This window comes from Strongylocentrotus purpuratus, unplaced genomic scaffold (genome assembly GCF_000002235.5).
Source record: "Strongylocentrotus purpuratus isolate Spur 01 unplaced genomic scaffold, Spur_5.0 spur5_scaffold_3, whole genome shotgun sequence".
NCBI lineage: Eukaryota > Metazoa > Echinodermata > Echinoidea > Camarodonta > Strongylocentrotidae > Strongylocentrotus > Strongylocentrotus purpuratus.
Window position 1 is genome coordinate 10,713,080 of NW_022145609.1, and position 27,987 is coordinate 10,741,066.

The 27,987-nt window shown below is 36.6% G+C and overlaps 2 protein-coding genes across 2 annotated transcripts; one reads left to right on the plus strand and one right to left on the minus strand.

The window, feature by feature from the left end:
• Positions 1–4,228: 4,228 nt before the first annotated feature.
• On the minus strand, positions 4,229–27,969 carry LOC105446130. The gene is made up of 9 exons (XM_030996576.1): positions 27,513–27,969; positions 14,790–14,900; positions 13,193–13,324; positions 11,100–11,245; positions 9,168–9,222; positions 8,155–8,240; positions 7,618–7,670; positions 6,675–6,839; positions 4,229–4,964 (listed from the first exon to the last, which is right to left on the minus strand). The coding sequence occupies exons 1-9, from the start codon at positions 27,835–27,837 to the stop codon at positions 4,733–4,735; spliced, it is 1,305 nt and encodes a 434-aa protein (XP_030852436.1). The 5' UTR covers positions 27,838–27,969; the 3' UTR covers positions 4,229–4,732.
• On the plus strand, positions 19,819–21,828 carry LOC100891599 (beta-1,3-galactosyltransferase 5). Its single transcript, XM_003729362.3, has one exon. The coding sequence runs from the start codon at positions 20,530–20,532 to the stop codon at positions 21,733–21,735; it is 1,206 nt and encodes a 401-aa protein (XP_003729410.3). The 5' UTR covers positions 19,819–20,529; the 3' UTR covers positions 21,736–21,828.
• Positions 27,970–27,987: the final 18 nt, after the last annotated feature.

Consider the following 27,987-nt stretch of genomic DNA (forward strand, 5'->3'; position numbering starts at 1 on the left):
TCTTATCATTTTGATGATTCCAGAACCTTGCAATACACACAAATTCTTATATGCTAGATGATCAACCTTTTCTGGTCGGTTCCACACCGTTTCTTTCACAATGCAATCGCATGACCAGAACTCAACTTCATCTTTAAATACACCCATATTTGAACAAACTGTACTCACTCTTGGATGTATTTTCAACTTAACTAATTGTCAAAAAGGCATTGTTTGATAAGGAACAATTAGATGTTATATTCATTTCATATAAACTTACATGTAATATTCTATGGTCTCATCGTCATGATGACTTGAGCCTCAAACTTTCTGTTGACTACTGAGAGTGATTTGTCCTGATTTAAAGATTGTCCATTGCAGGTAGTTCTTCCGTTATGTGGAATAGTTGATTGGATAAATTATGTATCCGAACGTTAGACAACGCAGTGACTCTGACAGATCTGGCTGTGCAATGCAGTTCTGTTTATAGTATATGAATGCTGTGTGTTCTTTTGGATGTGTATCTGTTGATTTTTTAAAAATTTGTTATGTTGAAATATATAATAGAAGTTAATAAATAATATCAGCACATGTACTTAAACACATTTACTACAGCTTCTATACTAAGCAGTGAATTGAACTCCTCTGCCAGTTACCTCATTGAATTTCTTTATTTTAATTTTTTGTTTGTCATCACTTTGTACGAAACTACAATTAATAGTCTATGTCTTGTATCACTATACAAGTCCTACATTGTACTTGTCAAGAAAAAAAAAGGTTATGATGATCAAGTCATATTTATTTACATTCCATGGTGTCAACAAAACAAGAAAAACATGACAGAAATCAGTATGAATGGGACCGATTCATGGTTGTAATAACAGTACTTGAAATCGTGCATGTAATTGCACTGTGTCTGTTGTAGTTCATGTACAGCCTAGGAGTCATCCCATTGGACCGATAGGTCATGAGACCGATGTTCCACAAGACCGGTAGTCTTCAAGATCGATATTTAAACAAGTCAAAGACACTGACAGCCCATGAGATCGATAGCTCATGACACCGATGTTCCACAAGACCGGTAGTCTTCAAGATCGATATTTAAACAAGTCAAAGACACTGACAGCCCATGAGATCGATAGCTCATGACACCGATGTTCCACAAGACCGGTAGTCTTCAAGATCGATATTTAAACAAGTCAAAGACACTGACAGCCCATGAGATCGATAGCTCATGAGACCAATGATCCATGAGACCGGTAGCCTTCAAGATTGACATTTAAACAAGTCAAAGAACAGAAGTGTTCTATAAACACTGCTGAATTGGGCTATCCACCGATTTTTGTCTATGTACATGTATAAATATTTTACATTGTATATTTTACTATGTATAATATTTTTATCTGATTTCGGAAATAAAAACAACAACAACAACAACAACAAAGAGACTGACAGCCCATGAGATTGCTAGCCGATTAACCGTGTTTGTCAATCTGGAAGGCTGTCAGTCTCGCGAGCTGTCAGGTTTAGTAGGATATCTGTCTTGTCGGGTGCCAGTCTCTTGGAGACTGATGTTCATGTAGGCTAATTGCCTTGTTGGCTGTAGCCCATTACTGGGTTAATTATCTTTGAAATTTCATATCCAGTAACTAAAAGTTTTTTATCATGAGTTGACTGTCACATAGCTGCATATTTATTAGCTCTGTACATGTAGAAGGCGATAGATAAATGATATCAGGAGCAATCTTAAAAACCAATGTGATTGATTCAAATTCGATTGAAGAAAAAGAAAATCAATATCAACTCTGTACTTAAGAGATAATTCTGTACTTAGATGGCACACAAATCTGCCTAAAAAAGGCACATGTGTTACAAATTAACAAGTCAAAAGCCAAAATGTAGGAAAGTAACAAATAATTATCTTGAGATACGATTTTGCAAGTTTACGATTGATTGGAGGACTAGCTATTAATCTAGATCAATCACACCTCTTTACAAGACTGGGCTCGGGGTTATATACGCTGGAAACAAATTTGCAATATTTTGTTATGCAATAAAAATTATGGATGAAATTTTGTGACTTTTTTTTAAAATATGTGCTATATTTTGTGTTTGATATGTACATGATTAACGAGCAAGTCCAAACTATCTTCCCACACGTCTCAAATCACATCTTTAAATATTAGTATATATCTGATGAATGTATTACGTTAAACGCCCTATTGGAGCTTTTATCAGACCAAATATGAAATGAAAAGATAAATTTGTCCTCAGTATATGTTAAGGATTCTACAATACTTTGTGACATATGAAGGGACAGCAAATTACCAAATACATACCTTGGATCTGCTGTAGAACATGAATTCAAAGTATAATAGTGAATATAGATATACCTTCTATTCAGGAGTGCAATGCCCCCCCCCCCCCCCCAAAAAAAAAAAAAAAATTATCAACATTTCAACAAACAAACATAAATATAAACTAAATAATAATCTATAACAGACTTATAGACTTACATGGTAGGTTTCAATGTTTGTGATGTTCTTCTTTGTATGACAGTCACAGACCTCGTTAAGTTAGGTTTTTCTGACTATTGCAATCAGTGTTTGAGATGACCCACAAATTTAAAGGTCGGGTGAAATCCAAATATAAGTTGATTCCTGTTGATGTGCAGGGCTGCATACAACTCCTATTTTGTTATTCAAACATTTAAAAATATATGACATATATTTCATAGATTTTTTTAATATTTTGAAAAACAATTTTCTCAGACATGCTGAGCTCCACCCTAAAAAATGCTCCAGATCTCATTCATCTGTGACATCATCTGTCAATCATTAGTGAGCTAACAAGAGACAGAGGTATGTAACTTCCCCCAGCTCAGCACATGCTCACAAATGGAATTACCTCCATATTACTTTTCTTTTTCTGGTGATGCTACAGCATGTCTGACATAGCAACTCCTATGTTGGTATTGTATGGTCAATTGTAAACAGGTGGTCAGCTCTGCTGAAGCTTCATACCACTGTCTCTTGTTAGAATTGCCTATCCACAAGAAAGTATTTAAACACTTGGTCAAAATCATTGTTTCACCCATACAAAGGGGAAATACTTTTTTGTTTAGATTCACAGTTTGTTTTAGGTTTATTTTTGTTTCAAATGGTTTAAAATGAAAAGAAATACCTGCATGTATGTTATTTATTATAGACATGTTGAAGATTATAAATGTTTTCCTTTTCTACAAAAAATGATAATGTGATGTTTCATACAGTCAAATAAATGGAAGGACTATATATAATATATTCACATTCTTCTTTTGTTCAAGTGTATTTCATTCTCAAGTTTTTTGGGTTACAAAAGCAAGAACAACTAGAACACAATTAAGCATTCAATTATGCAAAGATAAAGAAACCTTACTTTAAAAAAAATTTGCTCCTAGATTTCCTTATCTTTACTTGAAGGATGAAAAGGTCAAGAGAGAAAAAAAATCAGCTGATAAGATGAATTGCATGCTAAATGTAACAGATAAAGTTTTCAATATGACAGCCCTACTTTCTGCCCAATATTTGCAGAATCATCGCACAAGCAGGACAATCGTTAACTTTACCTTTACCCGAGATTCTGGAAGAATGCTGTGTTCTTAGCAGTCGGGCTTCCACTTTAATTTTGTGTTTCTTTCTTCTCGTAGTTGGGTTGCTTGAGATATAATTATAGACAGTATAGCATGCAGAAAGATAATCTGCTAAATATTATTATTATATTAAAGATAATCTGCTAATGCAAATGATTGTGTTTCTTTTTCATGCAATCAGTTTTGCTGTTTGAAGCACTTCACCTGTAATGACTGGTTGATCTTTCAAGATTAGACTACTTTCGTGATGTAATCAAATTTAATGCACAAATCTGTTAATTAAGTGCCTCTAACAAATTATTTCAATTCACCTGTTACATATGATTGTATTTCATTAATCGGAATGCGAATTGCATATATTAATTGTTGTTTGGTAGGACAAACATTATGGCTTGCCCTACCTAACAACACCTAATTCGCATTTTGACTATTCGTAACAGGTGAATGAAATAATTTGTAGTGAGGCACTTGCCAAAGATGTGTACATTAAAAGTGATTACATTACGAAAATGGCGTAAATTTTGTCTCTTATATTGAGATTAAAGAAAAGTATTAGCTCGTATCATTGCACACAGAAGAGACAACTTTCTAGCTCCAAACAAATGAAAATAGACTATTAATGCTCATTGTGGTATTTATTGGTTTAAAAAAATTATATTGTCGTATACATGGACATGGCATGTATTGAAAAGAATGGTACATACTATGTATTCATCTTAACGGCAGAGTTTGTCTCATATTACATAAATATATCTAAAATATTTCATACACAGAATGCAGAAATAGAATTGAAATTGAAAATAGACTTGGTATTCTATATTATCTTACATTTCAACAATTGCAAACACGCCATGCATCGAAACAATTTGTAACATATTAATGTGTGGAAAATAGCTCATTTTAAGATATCATATCTGTCATATATTACATACTCTGTGTAAAAATGAGGTAGGCTTTAAATTTTGATCATGGACCATATTGAAAATAGTTGCCTAAAGCTAGCTACATATATCAAAATATTTCATTTTGGTGAGTAATGTCTATTTTTTGCTCTTTTTTTTTAACACAAGAAAACAACACTGTTAAAAATACACGGTCATATCATTGTGCATTGTGACGTCATCAAGGTGCAAAGGAAAAGATGTGGAATCTGCTGACGGAATAACCGGGAATGAAGATCTCGTTGTAGCCGTCCTCGTCGATGTCCTGTACTGACATCGCGCCGATCGTTCCCGCCACGCTGAAGATGATGTTCTCGGTGTAGTTCCAGTTGTTGACGTCGTCGTAGTCGGCGCTCTCGAAGATGTAGATCTTTCCGTCGTCATCGCCCGTGAGGAGCAGGAGGGGCTTTTTGCTGAAAGAGATGGGCCGGGGAAAAGAGGGAGAGAGAGTATGTTAAAAGCAGAGTGACAGAGAAAGATAGGGATAATAGTAGAGGTTGAGTACGAGAAGCATGGAAATATATACATCATCTCTCTCTCTCTCTATATATATATATATATATTTATATGGGTAGACAGATATCTAGGTAGATAGATAGAGTTACAGGAAGACAAATAGATAGGTAGATGGACAAAAGTGTGAGAGTTTATGTGTGTGTGTGTGTGTGTATGAGAGAGAGAGAGAGAGAGAGAGAGAGAGAGAGAGAGAGAGAGAGAGAGGGGGGGGGGGCGGGAGAGAGGATGACACAACGAGAAAGACATGCAGACCGATATCACAAATATGGACAGACCAACGTACAGAAAGAGATGATAAAGACAGATAGAAACAAAAACCCCGGACAGACAGGTATATACAGATAAATGCCGAAAGAGAGAGTAATAGATGGAGGAGGGCAGTTAAAACGACAAAGAGAGAGAGAGAGAGAGAGATAGAGAGAGAGAGAGAGAGAGAGAGAGAGAGAGAGAGAGAGAGAGAGAGAAAGCGAGAGTGAAAGATATGTGCATAATCGACTTCAAAATGTTACTTAATTAATATGTTGGTACATCATTAATATCATCATCATGCATCACCTGGTTTTGGATGATGTGGTATCTAAAAGCATTTTTCACAAACAGTTCAGTTTGAATAATTATGCTCGTACTTTTATTCTGAAGTAAAAAAAACTTTTATTAGTTTTATGTCATATTCTGAATACACGGCTGTAACAAAAAGCTCCGGGGAGAACACATTTATGCAAAAATACGCTTACAATTAGGTGTGATTTTGATTTCCAACCTACATAGTATTTGGCATATATCGCCTTTTATAGTCTTGCAGTTACAAACCGCCTCACAATTGCTAAACAGTTTACATGTTATATATCAAAAGGACCGCTTAAACGATGATAACATTTAAATGGCAGAAGACAAGCCAATATACTAGTGAAATAATCCCTGCTCTGCAACAAAATAAAATGATATTTTAAATTATGTACGCATTGTGACTGGCTGTGTCCCGGTTGTGTCCACACTGTGAAAAAAGTTGGGCAGACGTTACGGGCAAATCAAAGTTGGGCAAATTTTGTCCAATAATTGTGTTATTTTCTCCCAACCATTTACTATATGAATTTACCTCATGAAAGATAAAAAATAGGTTGGGTAGGTGTTACTTGGCAAATCGATATTGGGCAAATATCGTCCAATAATATATTGGGTTATATTTTTATGTTAGAGGTGTCGTGGTCGAGCGGATATGTCAAAGGACTACCAACCATGTAGTAACTGATACAATAATTGGGTAATGTTATAGGGCAAATTAAAGTGGGCCATTTGTGTCCAACGTTTGGGTTATTTTCTTCCAACCATTTACTACATGTATTTACCCAATTAAATGTTCAAAATAAGTTGGGCAGATGTAACTTGTCGAACGGTAGTCGGGAAACATTATTATCCAACAATAGGGTTATATTCTTATATTAGAGGTCTCGTGGTCGAGTGGATATGTCACACAACTGTGGATCACAAGGTCCGCGGTTCGGGTCCCGCCGCGGCACTGATGTACTTTTACATATAATATTTTATCCAACTTATTTGCCCAACTAGTGTCAATATTCTACACATCTGAGTAAAGTTTCTGCCCTTACTCTGTTTCGTCGGTTCTCTCGTAGATCGGGAGTACAATACCGGGTGATCCCTGGCCCTCCTGTGAAAGTATCGGTACGAAACCGTCCGCGATGACGTGCCGAGTCCAGTTGTCGGTACGGAAATCTTCGGGGATTTCGTAGGTGAGCAGTTTCCCGTCGACTTCGCTAGAAATTTGATAGATTTCAACATGAATACACGTCAGAAATTGATTGCATGGTCATGGCTGTTTTACACTATCGATGGGGTCATTTCGATTGTTTTATTACCTGCGCTAATCAGGCGCAAAGACTTCATTTAAAAAAAGTCAACTCATGGGCAATTTCAAATACCCAGTTATCCTCAGAAATCATTAACAGATTAGGTAAGCAGTGTCATGTTTGCACAGTTTGGAAGGTGATGGGCAAGGCGATTGAAAGTACCCTATAATAGGTTAAGTTTTAAAACTCCCCCCTTTAAATCTTTGTTGATAAAAAAAATCAAATAAACCAATTAAATATTCAAACAACTTCATACATAATTATAAAATGCAGCATTGGATGCACTATGTGGACTGGAAGTATACACTAAAAACAACTTAATCGATTCTCCACTTTTTGAAATGTAAAAGGGAGTTTGTTTTTCTTCTAAGCGTGAAAACATTATAAATCCTTGTTGGATTTCAGCAAAGCCTTAACATCCTCAATACATATACTTTGGTACTTTGGAATTTACAAACATAAGCATAAATTCTTCGCGATTGTGTAGCTAAAAATCCATTGCACTTTTAGTTCATTTGGCAATTTTTCTTTGGACAATGCCACCCACAGGTATACTGTGTGTGTAGGGAGGTGGGAATTGTCACGGACCCCACAACTCACTGATGCGTAGCGAATTGTTTTAAACACTTCATTATCAGATGATTTAATTTACTATTGCTTTTATAATTTTTGCACAAAATTATACCTGCTGGCAGTCACCAAAACATCAATTCTTCCATCTCGATTCACATCCGCGATCTGAAAATTAAAAATAAAAACAACAACAAATAAAAACATCATCGGAGTGAAAATAATATAATAATAAACGAAGCTCGCTGGATAGGAAGCAAAACGACCGTGGTCAAATAAGAAAAATGGGAAGAACATAAAAAAGAAGAAGGGGTGGGGGAGGAGAAAAAAAGATAGTGGTGAAGAGTAAAAAACAAAATTTACGTGGGGACTTTTATTTTCACCCTTGTCCTTCGGTCCCCACCGATTTTATGAGCGAATTCTGGTAGTAGGGTCGGCAAGATTCCCGAAATCTCGAAAATCACGAATATATCCAAATGTAATGCCCCTTCTGAAAATACTAAACATGCCCCTGATTTCATCGTGTGTCTTTCAGGAACCGCTTAACTTTGTTAAGTGGGGACTGACCATGCGAAACGGCACTGCCGCAGTATTTAATGTGGGCGGCAGATCGACCCCCCCCCCCCCTCTTCTGTGCCCCCTGCAAACTTACGTAAGCATCAAAGTAGGATTCTCCAACAACGGCGTCGATGATTCGAGAGTAGATCCTCTCAGGCTTAGACCAGTCTGTAGAAGGACCTACACACAAAAGAAAGAAAAGAAAAATAAAAAAAACAAAAGAAAAATAAGGACTCGTTAAGTTTACTGCCTCACAATTTTGTGAACAGCCCTTAAAAGGTTCCAGCCGAGTTTAAGCCTTGGTCACAAATTAATGCCATTACGAACTGCTACGAAAGCCGTACTAACGATTTTAAGACAATGGAAATTCGGGAAGACAATGGAAAAACAGGGAGATTCGTACGAAATTATCGTTCGTACGAACCTTTGTGACCGTAGCATAAGGATATATTTTACAAAAAAGATATTTGTACAACACATGCTTTGGCGGCTATTGCTCCGTGGTCAATAGGCCTACACTACGCTAACACTGGACCAAACACTATACATTAAAAAAAACACGATAATTAAGACCTATAGATTTTTAATGATTATACAGATATCTTTTTAGCATAAAACAGGACTTTGGAACTCGAGTACAAAGGTTAGCTATTAGTGACGTGTGGTAAGACAATGTCTGTTTAGATTCCTTTAACTTGGTTTTATGTTCATATTGAATAATTCTAATTTGTTTTTGTTTTCGAAGAATAAAGTAAAAGAGCAATAGTCAATCAATCTATCAATCAATCAATCACTTATTCAATCAATGATTCAATAGATAAATTAATTAATCAATAAACCAATGAATCATTAATTAAATCAATCAATCAACCAATCAATCAATCAACTCAATCAATCAACTCAATCAATCAATCAATAAATTATTCACTTACTCACTCACTCAATTATTCAACCAATCAATCAATAACAAACAAAAAATGAAATATTACTAACCTAGTAATAGCAAAATTGTAGCTGATCATAAACTACCTAGATAACTACGACTTGGTTAATGCTATCGAGTTCGTATTACACCGATTCCATGACTGATGAAAAGAATGTGCTTACCTTCTATCCAATGTACAAACAAGGTCTGTGAGAAATACGCTGGAGTGATTATAGCCTGGAGAAAATAGAAAAAAGAAAAAAAAAATATTAATCTTGTGATTTCATTTTGAAAATTTCTAGGACACCAAGTTGCGACAGTAATTTACGCTTGCATAAAAAATTATAATAAATGAAAACCAAAATTCTCGCAGGGTAGGATGTACTTAGTGTGCCTACATTCATATACATAACTTCGAGGTAGGATGCTTAGCCCTACGAAGATTACAAGTAGAAGTAGAAGATGAAGAAGGAGGCGGAAGAGGAGGAGGAGGAAGGGAGAAGGAGAAGAAGAAGAAGAAGACAAAAAGAAGAAGAAGTTTTGAGAATCAAGGTTTATTTGTTTTATTGTCCATATCATAGGAAATACTCAACAGAGATTTAAGTTATCATTAGGCTCTATTACAGTGGTCTTTCCCCCCCCCCCCGGCGCTCAATCAGAATAATCGAATCTCTTTATAAGACAGTGCCCACGATCATCTTTCAGCAATTTAATGTCAGTATTTATTTCAAAAGCCGAAAATAAAGCTCGTTAAAATGTGTCTAATATATTGAATGTATTTTGGCCGCCGGCTTTGGGGGGTCTATTTCGAGATAAATTGATATATCACAAAGAGCGCCCCCCCCCTGTCCGCATTTGAGAGACATAAGGGAACCCCCCCCCCCCAGACACCTTCGTAACGTACCACGAGCGGGTATGTCAGGATATCGCCAAAAAAAAAAGGACAGGGATCGGTGATCTATCATGATATCAATATCTTCCCCCTTTTTTGGTTTTCTAAGAAGAAGAAGAAGAAGAAATATGCATACATAATATATACACGCATATTATGTGAGTGTATATACGTAAATTTGAATTAAAAACAATTTTTGTTATAGTATTTGGCAATAATGGTCATAAACTGACTGACTTGCCTAAATTAAACAACAACAACAACATCGGATTAAGGGCGGGGGAAGGGTTGAGGAAAAGAGGGGGAGGGGAAAGAGGTTTGAGAACACCCTTATTGAACCAGGACAATGCGATAGAGGTTCTAGTCGGCCTTCTACCCCTTTTATTCTTTTTTTAAGGGCTAAATTGATCACATGTTGTTCTTCCAATTTTTCTTATAACATATAACGCATCTGAAAACAATACATGAGTATAGAATTTGTAACAGGGAAAATCTCAAATTTTATTCGAAAACCATGATTTTTATCCCTTAATTGTATTGCCAATCACAGGATTTTAGGGCTTATTTTCATCCCCATCCATTTCTTGCATCAAACGTACCATGGTCATGCAGCAAAAAGGATGCAATGTGTGCAGAAATTTTTGCCCTTTCTATTTATGCCTCTGGTATAATTTCTAGGGTTCGGAATAAAAATGTATTAAATCACAAAATGTGGACTTGTTTGCTCTTTACAAAGACCACACAACGCCCTCATATTAAACATGTCATGATATTGTCTTTAAGAGAGGAAGAGGGGTTATTTCTAAAATGAAATGAAAGGGGCTATGTGACTTTCAAGGAGGAAATTACAATTTCTGTCGCTCGTGACGAATATTTGGAACTTCCTATTTTTTTAATTCAAGAACTTCCTAGGGGCTCCGCCCCAAGACTCCCGGCAAAGACTACCCCTGCACCCCCATCTGCAAAGATAGAATCGTTTCTCAAGACAACCTTTTGTTGAATAAAATAGGAGAGAATGTGACTTTTATGTAGTTAAAGCTTCTAACAACCACTTCCGTGAACGGGGGGGGGGGGGGGCTGGGAGGCCCACCCCCTCGACATTTTCGAGAAATTCCCCTCGCTAACGTGTACAAAAAAATACGCTACCCGATTGGCCCCGAGTCAGGCAACGGGAAAGACGCGTAGTCTCGTCAGGCTACACCCCTTTTAAGTGTATTCTTACCTCAAACGTGCCGTCGGGTGTGTCGATATTTACGAATGTGAAGAAAGCATCAGGTCCATCATACATATAATTGATGTTCCATGGATTTCCATTGAGTGGGTCCTCAGGATGTTCTAGCCATACCATCTCTGCCTTCTGTAAACCATCTAGTATACAAATAATACACAGCAGCGGGGGCATTAGTAATTTTACTAATGCCCGAACAAAAATGATGTGTATCATTTGTTTTAATAGATTATGTTTGATTTGTTTTATAAAATGATGTTTTATAACATGATTTTGATAATGACCGGTCATTATCAAAATTACGCGTTAGGCAAAATGAATTTCTGGTCACGTGTATGCTTTCAACCAATCATTTTATTAGGATCCACGTCATCATCTTATAAATAATAATATATCGTACGAAACAGGTTTAATTTTAAGATACTTTGCTTGATAATCCCCCATTTCAGTTGAAAATCGTAACAAGGTAATGATTCGATCACAACACTGCAGATTGTATTTCAAGCATGGTGTTACTGTGATGTGTTCTTTTCCACTCAGTGTACACTTTTGCCCATAAATAATCTTTCTTTATCGCTTTTCATGAAATGATTGTAACAATATGATTCACTTTTGAAAGATAAAGGTTATATCTCCATAGAATTTCATTGATCAATCCCCATGAATCTTTAGATTGATCCATTACGTTCTGATAAGATATGAACTGCTTGTATATAGATCGAGAATGAACCACAATGTCACAATAATTTCATGAAAAGAGGTAAAGTAAGATTACTCCAACGAAGAGGTGGGCGGGGGGGGGGGGGCGGTCTGGCATCCTCAGGAAAAAATATCTTGGGCATTTTCGAACCTTTGTTGGCAATCCGCAGTTGATTTTTTTCGGGGGGAGGGGGGGGGGGGGGACAGGGTGGAAGAGGTGCTTGTTAATAAAAAATTAATGGAATCTTTGTAGACAACTTTGAAAAAAAATTACCACTGTTCTTTTCTTCTCATTTTCATTTTCATTTTTTTTTTGGGGGGGGGGGGTAATGGATTTTTCTTTCAAAGTACTTGTCGGCAAATTGGTCCGATATTCCTATTAAAAACCGTCTTAGGGCACCCATGTTTACAATATTGTTATTTTACATATTTCATCATCTTCGTATAGTTTATGTCGTCACATATGGCGACTGGCTGGAATGCTCCCCAGGGAGTGGAAAATGTGCACACATTGTGTGCGGGTAAGCCTGAATCCGATGACCGGGGTAATAATATATCTGTAAAGCGCTTAGGTACATCGTTGGATCGGTGTGATGAGCGCTATATAAAAAACCAGATTATTATTATTATTATTATAATCATAGGAATATCTCACTGAAACAGTTGAATATGAATCGTTATTAAATAGATTTAAATTTTATCCGTTATCCTTTATTTTCTTCTTGCAAATATAAGTTGCAAATGAATCACACGTGACTGCGTTTGACCAATCATTTGGTTAGGATCTAGGATTGAGTTGTATAACACAGGATGAAGACTAGTAATCTCCGATACGTATGAAGTCAGGTAGACAAAATGTTATGCCAATTCCCTTAATGTTGTGCCGCCTAAACCAAACATTTAACTTTATTATCAGTCTTTAAAATATTTCGGTGCTAAAGTATGGAATCTATTACCAAATAACTTTCAAAATGCTAAGTCTCTGGATATTTTCAGATTATTGTACAAAAAAAAATCAAAATCGAATCTATTATAATGACCCCCAAACCCTAAGCTGAAACCTTGCATTTGCATATATGACTATATTTTTGTTCTTTTAACTTCTACTTGATATTGTTATATGTAGCCACCATTCATATTTATAATTATTTTTGTTAAGGACCTGAATTGTTATGTTACCATATTTTGTACTACTTTGTATCTATTTTGTATTTTACTTTGTTATACTTGAATTCTGAATACTGCATTGTCATTGTTACTACCTTTTTCATACTATGCTTTTAAAACCAGGTCCAAGATGTAAAACAGATTTATTTCTGATCTTGTGTACCTGTATAAATATGTATGAATAAATAAAACAAAAATAAATAAATATGATGAATCCTCACACTCGAAGTCGAACCGTGCCCTTGCCGTGATTGCATCTTTACGTCCGTCACCATTGACATCGTGCCAGAGCACACGATGATAGAACCACAACCCCATATCACACTTCCAGGTAGTGATGTCGTACGACTTTCCTATCACCCGAACAAACAAACAAAAAAGAACCAAAAAAAAGAAGACTAAAATAAAGAAAAATAGTGCGGTGTTATTGATCAAAAATTGTCTCTTTTTATCCTGGATTCAGAAGAACATAATAGGGACTTTTAGATTTGCACAACGACAATGTGGATTGCTACGATTGACGTCCTTTTAATGCACTGCCTTGAATGGACGTCACACGTATCAGTCCACGCAAATCTAAAAGTCCCTAGTAACCAGCATTAATCAACCCTAGGTTATCTGTCCACAGGAATATGATCGACTAAAGTAATCTCTCCAAACTCCAAACATCCTATAGAGGATAATGAAAATCAATACAGTGCAGTTAATTCTTCTGGCGTAATATATAGTACATTTAGTTTAAATTTGCGTGAATAAAATAGTTTCGAATACCTGTATGAAGTAGAAATACAAAATCTGTTGTATGTACATTCATTGGGGATGATCTATCAACCACCTCCCTTCGATTTCAGATCATGGTGTACGCATGTTTACCCATGAATCTAGAACGATTGCAGTTTTGTTCAGTTCAGTTCAGTTCAGTGGGGTGACGAACTGGGGGCTCAGGGTAGGTTCCCCTCCATTTGTTTTCAATTTTGGGTTTCTTTTCGACCTTTTTTTCGCAGCGAAGTAGTCATATGTGGGCAATTCCTTAAAAAAAATGTGTTCCACTTTGACAAATTTGGTTTAAAACAGAAGAGTTTAACAATCTCCTCTCTTTGAGTGGTATATCAGTTGGAGTGAAGAACTTCCAGGCATTATTTTCTACGAAAACATATTTTTAGGGCAAAATGTGGAAACAGGTTTATTTTTTATCATCCAATATTTGGATTTCTTTATTCCACACCGTTATCTCTTGAGAGTTGATTCCTTGGTAATAAATCATTGTGAAGGGGTTTTAGAGCACTGGTAAGAGCTTTCCATGACACATTGAACATTCTGAAGCAAAGCTATATGGGTTTATAAAAGGTGGACAAAATGTCACGTCCGTTACGCTTAATTTGTCAGGCCCGTCACGCTATATTTTTGTAGCTATTGTAAGGAAATATATAATACAATTTTTTACGAGGTATATCTATTTTTGTTGTAAGATAATAAGCTCCTGTTCGCATCAACACGTTTAACCCCTACATCACAGACTTTTCAAAATATTAACAGCGAGAATTAACCCCCCCCCCCCAAAAAAAAAAAAAAAAAAAATTCTAATCGATTATGTGTCATGTCCGTCACGGTTACGGTTACAAAAAGGTCATTTTTCTCAATTTGCTATCTATGAACAAAAAAATCCTGAATCACGGGCTGAAATATATGTTAGGACTCTTAACTCTATTTAAAAACTGTCTTAAATAACCAAACGTGTTCTGAGTGTCAATTCGATTACACTGGAATTGCCCATGCCAGGTACTTCCAAACTTAGTATTATTAAAATGCTATACTCACCGACCCCTCCGTCTTTCGAGTCATCCATAAGAACGACATTTCCTCGTCTTTTAGATGGGAGGAGAAACCCAGTTGCGGACCAGCGAATTCCGCCTACCCCAAAGACATCCTCTGCAGAGAAAATGAAGACAATGAAGAAATTGAATCACAAATATACAATCAAGCATGATATATAAGAAGCATTCATAACAGCAACATTTACATGAGTGCGATCGCAAAGACCTCCTGCGATTATCCTGCGAATTATATTAGAAACAGACATCTTGACAAACATCATACTAAATAATGTTAAAGGTGAAATTCAAAGAAGATCACAAATATGTCAACTAATGTATCACTAGAAACTGGTAAGCTAACAGATGACCATCGGACAAGTTTTAGGTTAACTACATATCGGGTGATTTATAAAAAATACAAATACAACCACCTCCATAGCAGCTGGGATATACGAGAGATTCGCCGGAAAATAACGATGTTTTAATGACGTCACTATATGGACCAACACTGCCCAAGCAGACGACATCCCATAGAGAATGAACATAATTGCAAAGCCATTATTTCTCAAATTATAATGAGTTTAGTGTATTTAAATGTAATGGCATGTCAAACCATTCAAAAGGGGATATGACCCGATTCTGATAACTAAAATCTTTTGCTTGCAAATACACAGGATAGGGGTTAATTAACAATCAAAGAAACCAGACTTTCAAATTGAAAAACCCCTGGAATGATATTAGGGACGGCATTTGTTCCCTCTTAAAACGCCGAACATACCCCGGTGTGTGCAGCTGAATATACAATGGCGTCTTATTTCGTTACAAGCGACAGATTCCTTTATTTTTGTATCGCTACATTTGTCATCAAAATAAAAACATGCGCGGGGTTTAGAGTGAGGCAATAGATTATACATTTAGCCTGACGGTAGTGAAGTAAGAGAAAGAACTCGAGAGAAGACGAAAACACAGGCACTATAAATGTGTGAGATGTCATGGGACATCGTCTGCTTGTGCAAGTCATGTCCATACTGTGATCTCACATATCTTAGCAGCGTTCGGAGAGCTCTTCAGGTGATATGCCGGGGCTGTATTTAAGCGTTTTGTAATTTATGATAATCATTAATTCGAATGTTTCCAAGCATTGAATTTTGATAACCTTGTCGAATCAAAGTTTCAACTTTGCAATAATGAAAGTAAAGTTAGTTTTTAAAATCAATGAATATCTACTTTAAGAAAACTAGCAACCGGAATTTGAGAATGAAAGCCGAATCAGCTTTCAATCGTAGACAATCGCAATACTGGTGTGACGTCACTACGATTGTGAGTCGACATGGATATTCCTCCACCAAGAAAGCTCGAATTCCACAGAAATATTACATTTTTTATTGATATATGATTGTTCAAAGTATTGATCTTAGAAAGACCTAAGAATTCAGAAGTTTGAATGTTCATATTAACTGCTATAATTGCAAATTCTTCCCAAATCGGATCGTAATCAGATCAGATCAGATCGTGCCGTGGGCTTATTAATGTATAGGCACACCTTGTGTAGGTGTTTCAACATCCGAATGTTGTATCATGGAGTTGGACCCTACCACAAATAGTTGTTTAAAAGCAAAATAGAACCACTGGAGGGTTTAGCATCCCTCTGTATGCTTAGGCGAGCATTAAAAAAAGGCAATCATCCAATTTCCCAAATGTCACTGAATGATTGACAACTATTACTATTTTATATGTGTTAATTGAATTTAACACATAATCTTTTGATGTACGACAGACCTGATGCATGGCTGATCTTCAACGAAGCGGAGTTAAGTCTTTTGTCAACTCTGTTTGTTGCTACAGCAGGCAGCCAGTGAAAACGAACTCGTTTGATCAAATTATGGAAATGCAAGCATTACTTTAAAAAAACAGAACTTTGTTATTCCTGGCTCATTGTTCCTGATTGAGGTGTCATATGAAAGGGCAGAAATTGAAATTTCTAGAAATGTGATTTTCTTCTTGAAATTCAGATACCGCCCGCCAAATGACTTTTTGGTTTCCTCTCTTCAAATTGCTTTTAATCACTCATGCGTGAGATATGAATCATATGAGTTGCATTAAATGAAAGAAGGGAATCTAAGCTTTCCAAATATGTGTCATTTATTAATTATAATTGTGATTAAGTTATGATAAAACATCGATAGTTCTCGGTTTCGTTTTTGCTGGGACGCACTGTAGATGGAGAGTCGTAATAAGTACCTCAATCACAGCGCCAAACCGACTTCAGACCTACTCCAAACCCCGGTGGGGTCACTCCCCTGCAAAGAGTGACACGTATGACCGTTACCACCAATGCATATAACCCCCTTTTGCGGTCAATTTCAAGGACATTTTGTGATATTTAACCCCCTTTTTTACGTCAAAACAAGGACAAAATCTAAACCGACTAATACTTGGCCATAGACGTTATGTAATATTTTAATTCAGTCTATTGTCTGTCTGGTGTCGGTCTTGTCGATGTGATTATTAGGGACAGTTTTCGGTGGTAATGTTCCATGTCTTTGCAAACAATCGTCCGCTGCGATAGAATACGTTTTTATTGATTTCTCATCTATGCCATTACAGCATGTACAACCTCGGACTAAATTAGAGACTTTTAGATTTGCGTGGACTGATACGTGTGACGTCCATTCATGGCAGTGCATTAAAAGGACGTCGATCGTAGCAATCCACGTTGTCGTTGTGCAAATATAAAAGTCCCTATTAAGTGCATGTTGACTTTTGTTGACATTACCTTTTCAGACTGCTTGCAAAGTGCATTGTCCCAATCCAAAGAACGAGGCCTTAATCATGCTAATTGACTCAGTATTAATTAACTAGGCAATATCGTCATGATCCGACTCACAGGGAAACTTTTATTAAAAATTAGATCTTCAACACCTACTGATGATAATAATTCAATTATCGTCAAGTAGGGTTGTCATAACAACTGCAATCTTGCTTTATAGTTCACGGGTGAGTATATTTTCATTTCCCAAATCCCAAGTATTGACTGATACTTTACACTATACTGCTTGCAGTCGTCTATACATTATGAAAATGTGTAAAATGGATCGTCTGTGATCATAAAACTTTTAAAACACAAGTCCTGGAAAAATCTGAATCAAAAAATCAAATATTTTATCGGACCTCCCTACCTGCTTCTATTAGGCTACACTTCGTGGTTGTTTATATGATCAACAACGTAATGAAAACACAAATGGAAATCATCTACTTAAAATACAATCCATGTTAAAACAATTCACTCTACACAATCATGATTAATTCATTTTGCATCTTTATCCTATATTCCTGTATAAAAGTGCACTGCAATCAACACGCTTGTCTGATTCAAGTCATGTTACGCCTATCATAAGTTTACAAAAAAATCCTCGAAAAATATGCATGTTAGATGGGAGATAATACTTCCAATTGACCGTATTATTTTTAATTGGTATTTTGTTCATGTTCATATAAACAAGTACAGGCGAGTAAACATAAGAATAAGACAAATTATGTTCAGATGTATATGTATATATATATATAGTTATATATAATGTTTTTGATGAAAAACAAAACTAAACTAAACAAAACAACACCCCTATACCGATTCAACTTAAACTACCAACAATTGATTCTTTGCATATATTGTTTATTACTCGTTACATTTTATAATACGTGTTCAACTATTGCCAATCATATACTTATGAAAGCTGAATTATTTTGCACATTATATTTTAATTTTAAGTTATTCTTTTACGTATTCTTTTTTTCTTCTCCAAACATAATCCATGTGCATGAATGTGAATTGATCAATTTCTAGTACATGCCTAGGAAGTGCTAAATAAATAAAGTTGGAAACCTAATTGCCTATTTCCTATTACTTTCAAATAGAGAAAGCTCTTGCATAATTAGTCAACGAAGGACCATCTAGTAAGTCCATGGTAGGACCTAATCTGACATTTATTCACAGACATTTTAGTTTATAATCCTCCCTTTGTCACCATTGCACAATACCTTGTGGGTCATAGTCAGTGTTTGAACTGTCATAATACACGCCTTTTTCTCTGAAGAAACAAATCTACTACTTTAGCCATCGTTATAGCTCGGGTCGAAGGAGCGAGAAATCTGGGCTTGAAGGCTACCCATACAATCAGCTATGTTGACAAACGTATTTTGCTCTCGTCAAACAATGTTGTCAACGCAGATGATTGTATTGGAAACCGTCATGTGCAAATATCTCGCTTCTCCAAGCATGGCAATTATTGTTGCAAAAGTAGTAACTTTTGAAAACGATATTGCTTCACAAATATAGCAGTATAGAATGAAAACGTCTTCCCTGAAATTAATGATCTTGGTGTCATTTTACGCGGTAAAGGATATTTTTCCCAATGAAACAAAAAACTAAATGACACTCTGTCAATATGCAGTCGGGAGCTATAATTGTAGGCCCTAATACCAGCTAAATCTATGTTATAAATTTGTAATATTAACCATGAAGACCATGCTTTGCATTAGATTGTTCTGTGAAGACTATGTGGACATAGTCGTGATTAAAATGGATACATACAAAACAGTATCATTGTTTACCAATATAGACATTGGTGACAGCTTAATTTATAACAATTTGCTTAAATTCGCATGATTTAAAATGAAACAATTGGATTTTGTGAGTTATTTGAAGAAAAATGTAATTATATGCATCTTAAATAATTGTTTAAAATTGAAACGCTAATGGTATACAACAACTTCTCATAGAACATACTAGCAATTTCAATCAACTATTTCGTGGTACCCCTTCATACATTGATTCTGAGGATACGCACGACTCACAGGGGAAAAAGAGTTGCCCATTTGTCTGCTCTGTCTCCCGAATTATTTGGTTAAGAGACGTGACTATTTAATTAAGCCAAATCTCGATCTCTCATTACAATTGGTCATGTAGACACTCAACATTCCCGATTGACGGCAGGCCATGAGACCCATGTTCAATCAACTTGATGACCAGTCCCCCGATTGCACCCTAAATAAAGAGTCGGTCTTTTGTGGTGAGATCAGTGAACCATGAGCCAGTTAACTACATTTCATACCCAGTAGGCCTACATCTGTACATGACTATTTTGTGCGGAGAGAGTAATTCACTTGGTGGCGATTCCTGTTCGATGTCTACAAACAACAGTAGTCTGCAAAGAAAGTTTTAATGTATCTATTCCCGTTCCGGTGGTAGCCAAACTGTTCACACGACTTCAAATACTCCAGAATTGACAGTCTACATATTGTAAACATGAGTGGGGTGTATAGAGAGGAGCCGAAATGTGAATAATTTGCATTTTCCATCGATCATCTTTGAATGCTTAATGTGTCACTTTTGAACGAGATTTTTAGCTGTTGTCATCAGCGTAGTAGCTGGACGGGTGTTGTCTTATTAATATCATCAATAGAACTTCTCATCGACTGATACCTGATACCGGACGTGACAAAGTTATGAACATTATTATACGGCTCCAAACCAAGGTCCGAAAAAGAAACTTGTTTAAAAATCTTCACCTCTACGATCATCGGATTCATAATCATATTGACATCGCACCTCTAGTCTGATAACGGATCATTGAATGTTATAAACTGAACTATAGCGCTGTTAATACTATGTTTATTTGAATGCTTAATGTGTCACTTTTGAACGAAATTTTTAGCTGTTGGACTGAAGGCCTTTGGACAGAAATATGGCGATGCGCTTTGGAAACAAACGCCGGGCCTTCATCTTCGCGCCAATAGCCACTTTGCTTATCATTATGACGTTCAAAGGACACTCTCCATTTCACCGTTATCAACCTGAACAGGATCTACGACGCCATGATCATCGAGAGACCACAGTTCACCCCTTACAAACTTGCTCGTGCTACATGAACTACATCAGAAAACATAGTTTTAATGGCAGTAGTGAAGCTGTACAAATAAAGGTTGCTGCTCAAGATAGGACTGTGACAGAAAAGTCAACTATCACTAAACTCTTGCCGCCTGCTATTTTGAAAAATGTTGAAAAAACAACCGACACGATAGATAACCCTCCTATGAATTATTTACAAGAACCAATAGACACACACCTTTTTAGCTACATCCATAATCCGGAGATGACATGTTTCCACACGAATGGCTCGAAAATGGATGTCTATCTCGTATTCTTTGTTCTGTCAGCACCAGGAAATTTCGTCCATCGTGATGCCATTCGTAGTTCCTATGGTTCAAGAGACTCATGGCCAACCGTTGAGGGCGCGCAAGTGGTGACGGTATTTTTGCTCGCTTCTACAGGCAATGCGGGACTCCAAGACAAGATTGACATTGAGTCGAATAAATACGGCGACATCGTGCAAGAGTCCTTTGTTGATTCCTACCTGAATCTGACTAGAAAGACGATCATGGGTCTGAAATGGGTCAAGAGCCACTGCAGACACGCACAGTTTGCCATGAAGATCGACGATGACACTTCAATCATCCAACGTCGCATCCTCTCAATCCTCCATGATGCACCCCACATCAGGTACACATTGGGGTTTATCTTCAAAAAACCAATCGTCAACCGTGACAAAAAGGATAAATTCTACATGTCCAAGGAATACTACCCCGATGACCACTTCCCGTCCTACCCCAACGGCCATGGGTATGTCATGTCAACGGACGTGGTCGAAGCCGTGTTCAACGTCGCTATCACCATTCCCTTGTTCCCATGGGAGGACGTCTTCTTCGGAACGTGCATTCACAGGCTCGATATCGAGCTCAATCACGACAACAATTACTTATACTGGGGTTCTTACAAAGCTCTCATGACTGGCAACAAGGATGATATCGCAGGAAAGCACGTTATGGCAACAGATATTCCCCCAGAGGACATGGTGCGTTTCTTCAAGAGATTCATGACGAAAGAGTCATGAAGTTGTGACTTCTTGTATAATGGTTTGACTAGATTGTGAATGTTGTACCGCTTACACAGCGTTTAAAAGTCTACAATGCCAAACTCGATGTAAGAATTGCTCGTAACTTGCGTTTGAATTGAATCAGTGAAGGACTAATCCCTTTGATCCAGATCGATTCTTCCACCATTCTTGACCATCATCCCATCCGATTTTATGTCAAGTATTATTGATGTGTTCTGTTACCCTGAATGAGATGGATTACTCAATCAAAAAGGCTTCGTTGTGATTTTGTTGTGTCCTTGTCTATGTATGAGGCACGATGGTCATAAACCTCGGATAAATGGGCTTTCTTAGGTTGTCTTATATGTTTGTATTACATCATTCATAATTATGTTTATTGTGAGGATGATCATGTTGCATATTGTGAAAGTGACCACAGTCATGTTTTTTCTTCTTTCAATTTGAAGGGTTCAAAGGAATGAATACTCACAAGGGTAAAAATGCAGGGCAACTCCAGAAGTATCTACAGTATTATTATTATTATATTTCGTAAAGACAACATCAAGAAAACAGTAAATACGAAAAACAACATGTTTCATGTCAAAGATTACAATTTACAGGAAGGGTTTATTAAAATCCGATAACGGATTAGAAATCAGTCAACAATTGGCAAACCGACACCAAATGTCATACGTTCAGCCATACACAATTTGCTCTGTTATGTATTTTACACTATGAATATGACGGACAAAGAAAGCGGACAAAATATACAGTTCCTCAGGTAAACAAAGGAACATCCCTTCACTGCTATTATGTAAAAAGGTGAATATGCATGTGACACCTGTTCTACACATTTTTACATAATAGCAGTGAAGGGATGTTCCTTTGTCTACCTGAGGAACTGTATATTTTGTCCGCTTTCTTTGTCAGTCATATTCATAGTGTTATACTCCGTTTCCATCTTATAATTTGTTTCCTATATATATATATATATATATATATATATATATATATATATATAGTAACTTTAACGGCCCTATGATTAAATATTATTTTGCAAAGTTATTAATTACCTGTTTTGTTTTTCATGTGTACTGTGTATATTCTACTTATCTGTACTACGATATATATCAACATGACTATCACATCTATATTTGTAATTAAAACTGTCTTTTAGAATAAAATTGAGGACATTCTATATATTAAAGCGCATGCAGACTTAAAGTTGTCACAATGCGATATCAATTATATTATTAGTATTATATAATCATATTTGAACTCGTATTTTGAAATTATACAGTCTGTGCCGAAACAAGTACACGCATGACATCTGCACAGCCATTTTCTTGATTATAATAACGTACCACGGGAACTTGAACATGTATCATGCACCAAGCTGTAGTTGGACAGACCTATAAAAATTATGTAACAAAGGAGATACAGTTTGTCATTTATTCAAAAATAATTAAAATATAGCAGTTGACAAACTCTGCTCTCTGCTAGTGTGTAATTTGTTATAGAACAAAGAATTGTATTGGGAACCAGTTTTATCTTTCCTGATGGTGTCCAAGGACCCGCCATAGGGCCTCTATTGGGATGCAGGGGCAGAGCCTTTGTCAGGGGTCATGGGAGCGGAGCCCTTGAAGTTCTTGAGTTTTAACCAAATTAGAACCTTCAAGATCGCCTAGAATTAGAAATTGTAACTTTCTTCGTACAAAATCACATGGCCCCTATCATTTCATTTAAGAAATCCTCTTTTTTGTTATCTCTTATAAGACACATTTCTAGAATATTTTTCGCACTGTTCTACTTTCGTCTAAAATCTTCGTAGGCAATCGTAAGAGGTTAAGGGGCACTTATCAGAGGTGGCCAGGGGCACTTGATTTACCTGAAAAGGTGCACTCACATGAGATGAATAGAAAGGGGCTCTCATTACAACATAAAATGGGCAATTGTCAAAGGAAAAGGGCCAACTATGATATTTTAGTAGAGGCATTTATCAGGAACGTAAGAAGGGGCATTTAAGAGAAGGGGGAAGTTGTTGTTATTAAAATAGAAAAGGGGCATTATTTTATTAGGAGGAGAAAGGGCAATTATTAGAAAGAAAAATGGGACACGCCTCAAAATAAAAGAAGGCACTTATCAGAGGTGGGAAGGGGCACTCATCAAAGTTGGAAAGAAGCACTTATTAGAAGCTTTAGAACCCCCGAACTGAACAGAGACTAAGATAGACAGCAAGTCAAATATTATATATTTCCAACATTTACCATGCCTAATGGCTTTTTATTTGCCCCTCTATTATGTTTGTTTAGTATAATTATGTATTGTTATATGTATTTTCTTTTTAAATTGTAAAATTCAGCGTTAGCTGCGGAATAGATTTGGAATAAATATAGTGTATTAACTAAAGATAGTAATTAATCATACCCGCAAATTTACTCGGAATTAATTAAATCTAAATTCATCAAATTAAAACAATGCCATAATTATAGAGGATATATATTAACCTAAGAACAAATAAACAAAAACCATATGGTACGGTTTGATTTTTCAGATTTAATTATCGTGGTCGTATCCTTGTGTCTACATACTCTCATCACGCGATATCGATGGCGAGAATTGTCATAAGCATATTTCACGTCAGGGGCGGTAAGCTGAAAACTATGTTAATTTGTGTTTAGGTTACGCCCCCGAAAGGCTCATTTCCAATGATTCTCCAATGAGAATCATTGTTAAAATATACTCTCATCCAATCACCTTAGTTTGATCACGCTGTTACAGCTCTGTGGACTGTAGCGCATATTAATTCAACATAATCAAAACATGCGCACTACCGTAGTCCGAATCTTTGTCATAAAGTTCGTGCATAAGGCCTTTAAGAAAAATGTTGTTAAGCCCTTTGCGACCGACCCAAAAGTTTTGAAATCGACGGTCGGCTTTGTTATATTTTTTTACCGTTTTTTAGAGAAGAAAAATGTATTAAAGAGGGAGTTAAAAAAAAAAAAAGTAAAAAAAAAAAAGGATGTCCGACCGACCGACCCATGTTTTGGCACCTAAAGACCCGCCCCTCCCCCCCCCTCCGGGAACGGAGGGACCACATGCGTGTTCCCAAAATCTCCGGCTCGTAAGAAAGAAAAAGGGCTACCCGTATTGACTTTACACACCGGACTTATGCTGAAAAGGTGCTGGGAACACTCATATGTGTACCCTAAATAACATTGAGTGGGGGAGGGGGGCCTTAAGGGCAATACAACATCTTCTTTGTTTAGGCCTAATGATTACAATCTCGACTTCATTTGCATCCTTTCTTTAAGTTATTACTCTTCTCATTAAGTGATACAAATGAATATAGTTGATTGGGATATAATATTTTATTATGAAAGTCTACTGTCAATATGTTTGATAATTATCATCAGATGTGTTCTTTCTTGCATGTTGGCATCTTTGAGTTTTCAATCGCTATTCGAGATAAACACATCAAGCTCCTTACGCGTGCGAAACGGAGCAGAGGACAGGATATCATGAGACAAGAATTAAGTCCCGAAATTAAGTAAGTTGTTCAAAATAATTAGGGGTTATCCTACGGACTGAAGCAATGCCGTCCTGTAAAAGCATAAATAGATTGCATCATTTTAAACCACGATTTTAGGCACAAGTTCAAGACCACAATATTGAATCGGAAAAATCAAACCGTACCATATGGTTGTTGTTTTTTGTTCTTAGGTTAATGCACTTCTTCTATAGTCTATGGCATTGGTTTGATTTGATGAATTTAGATAAAATTATTTTTGTGTAAATTTGCGGGTATGATTAATTACTATCGTTTGTTAATACTCTATATTTATTCCAAATCTGTTCCCCAGCTAACGCTGAATTGTACAATAAAAGAAATATGCATATAACAATACATAATAATACTAAACAAACATAATACGGGGGGTAATGAAAGGCCATTAGGCATGGTAGGTGTTGGAAATATATTATATTTTGTCGTGCTATCTATCTTAGTGTCTTTCCAGTTTGGAAGTTGATTACAACAATTTCCCACACATGGCATCTCTGTTATCTGCCATCCTAGTAAACTCTTGCAGTGTCGTTCCCCTTTGGGTCTTCATGTTCTCTGTTCGCCCTTTTCTCTTTAACTATTCCTATGCAGGGGCAGCGATCCCGGGGGGGGGGGGGACCCCTCAATTTTTTAGGGGGGATTGTCCCCCCTGAAAATTTGAAAAAAATGCAAAAAGAAAATGTATAGCAAATACTGACTAAAGACTGCAACACACTTTTAGGCTTTGGAGGGCCCAAGAGTGCAGCGTCTAGACTAATACAAATGCAAAAATCTTCTAACTCGGTCGCTACGCTCCCCGCATAATATCCTTTAGAATGTACGAGTAAATATGGGAGAAAATCTGAATTCAGTTGGGGATAATCATATTTATACATAACTTCCGAGTGGGGATACACTGGCAACAGTCCCCAGTCGATAACTTTCTTATTTTTTGCTTATTTTGGTAAAAGTGACCCGAGAGGAGTCTACTACCCAAGAGTTCCAAGACATCCACATTACCATAGCAAGACACCTGATTTTCGTGCGCTACTTTGGGTATCATCTGAGATTTTAAAATTCTGATAAATAAACAGCGCCTAGTAAGCTCAAATTCCAGTATCCCCAATGTCATAGTTAAGGATAAATATCGCCTGTTGGTACGTTCCGGGGATATTTATCCGTAACTATGACATTGTAATTTGAGGTGTTTGTATAATTTGTTTTTATGTAAGAGCGTGAATCGCGCCCCCTAGGGAGGGGGAGTTCCATATTTAAGAGAAAGAAGACGATCCATTGTTCCGTTCTCCTTTAAATCAATCAATCACCAAACTATCAGCATTTAATCAAAAGATTTTCATATTACTTGAGGGAAATATGCTAGTCATTATATGCAACATTATTAAGACTTATTTCTTGTTTATTTCTGGTATGAGAGCGGGGTTGTAACACTAAAGGGCGCTTGACTGTGTCCTTTGGTAAGGCATTTATCCTCATTACTCACACTGACTTGCACCTTTACCTTCACAAATTGTAATTTGCTTTCAAAATACTAATTGTTTTGTTGTTTTCAAACTCAAGCTTTGGTATAAGCCAATAAAATACACTCTAAATTGGTTAAACATTTACTTAGTGTTAGTATTACGTCTTACCCGAACAAACATGATTGTATGGTCCTGATTTTTCCCTCCTATGTGTACAATTTTACCCAATCGCATAGTCAGACCTATTGATCTAACATTTGAAATATTCATAACCTTCTCATTATTGATCCGATTTATTTCAAACTTTCACCATTCTGTTTCTCTTATTTTTCTGCTTCCATACAAATGAACTTATCACAAGTGTTTGGAATGCCTTTAACTGGCTTACACGATTTTAAGTCAAAGATTTAACCCAGTGCCGGGTTTTAATTTTTAATAGAATACATGTCATTGTGTTTACAGGCCAATTGGTAGTGTTCTTTAAAGATAATTTTATTCGAGCACCAACTCACTAACAAAAAGTGACCTTTAAAAAAGCGAAGTTACAAAATCATTGCAACTCTCTCTATTGCATGTACGGGAGTGGAAATCCATTTTGTGGGAGTCATGATTAGGGATCACTTCACTTGGAGCAAAATCAAGGCTGAAAATGGTGGAATCCATTCATAAAAGGGTATTTAAACCCCTACTTCAGAGTGGCCATATTTCACAGTAGTAAAGTGGATTGCCATTCCTTTTCACAGAGAGAGAATACGGTTTTTCAAACTCACCTGGCACTAGTCCAACCTCATTGGGCCAAAACAACCCGTCATCGAGCTCCTCGGCATTTAATTGTCTAACATCATTTTCCTCCACAAGTTGTTTTGCTATATCACGCACGATGTAGTTCGAATCTAGAGTACCCGGAATAGCCGAGAAGGTGCTGATACTCAGGTCATAGCCACCTACGCCACCAGGACGGGGCTCCACTGCCGTGAAGGCCGGGTTTCGAATGAGAAACCAGCCCAAGTCTTTTACTTGCCAAGCCCAAGACTGAGCCGGAAAAAGTAAGCATAAGGTGGTGACCAAGAGTACCAAGTTTGATGAAACAGCCATTTTAAGATCCGATTTCTCTAGTCTCCATGCAATATCAATCTTTTAGGTTTAATCCGGGCCTTGAAACTGTTGTAGGCCTATACGAACAGCCGTGACTAGAAGTTAATAACTTTGCCTTTTATTGTTTTAATTTAACCATGCGGATTGAGT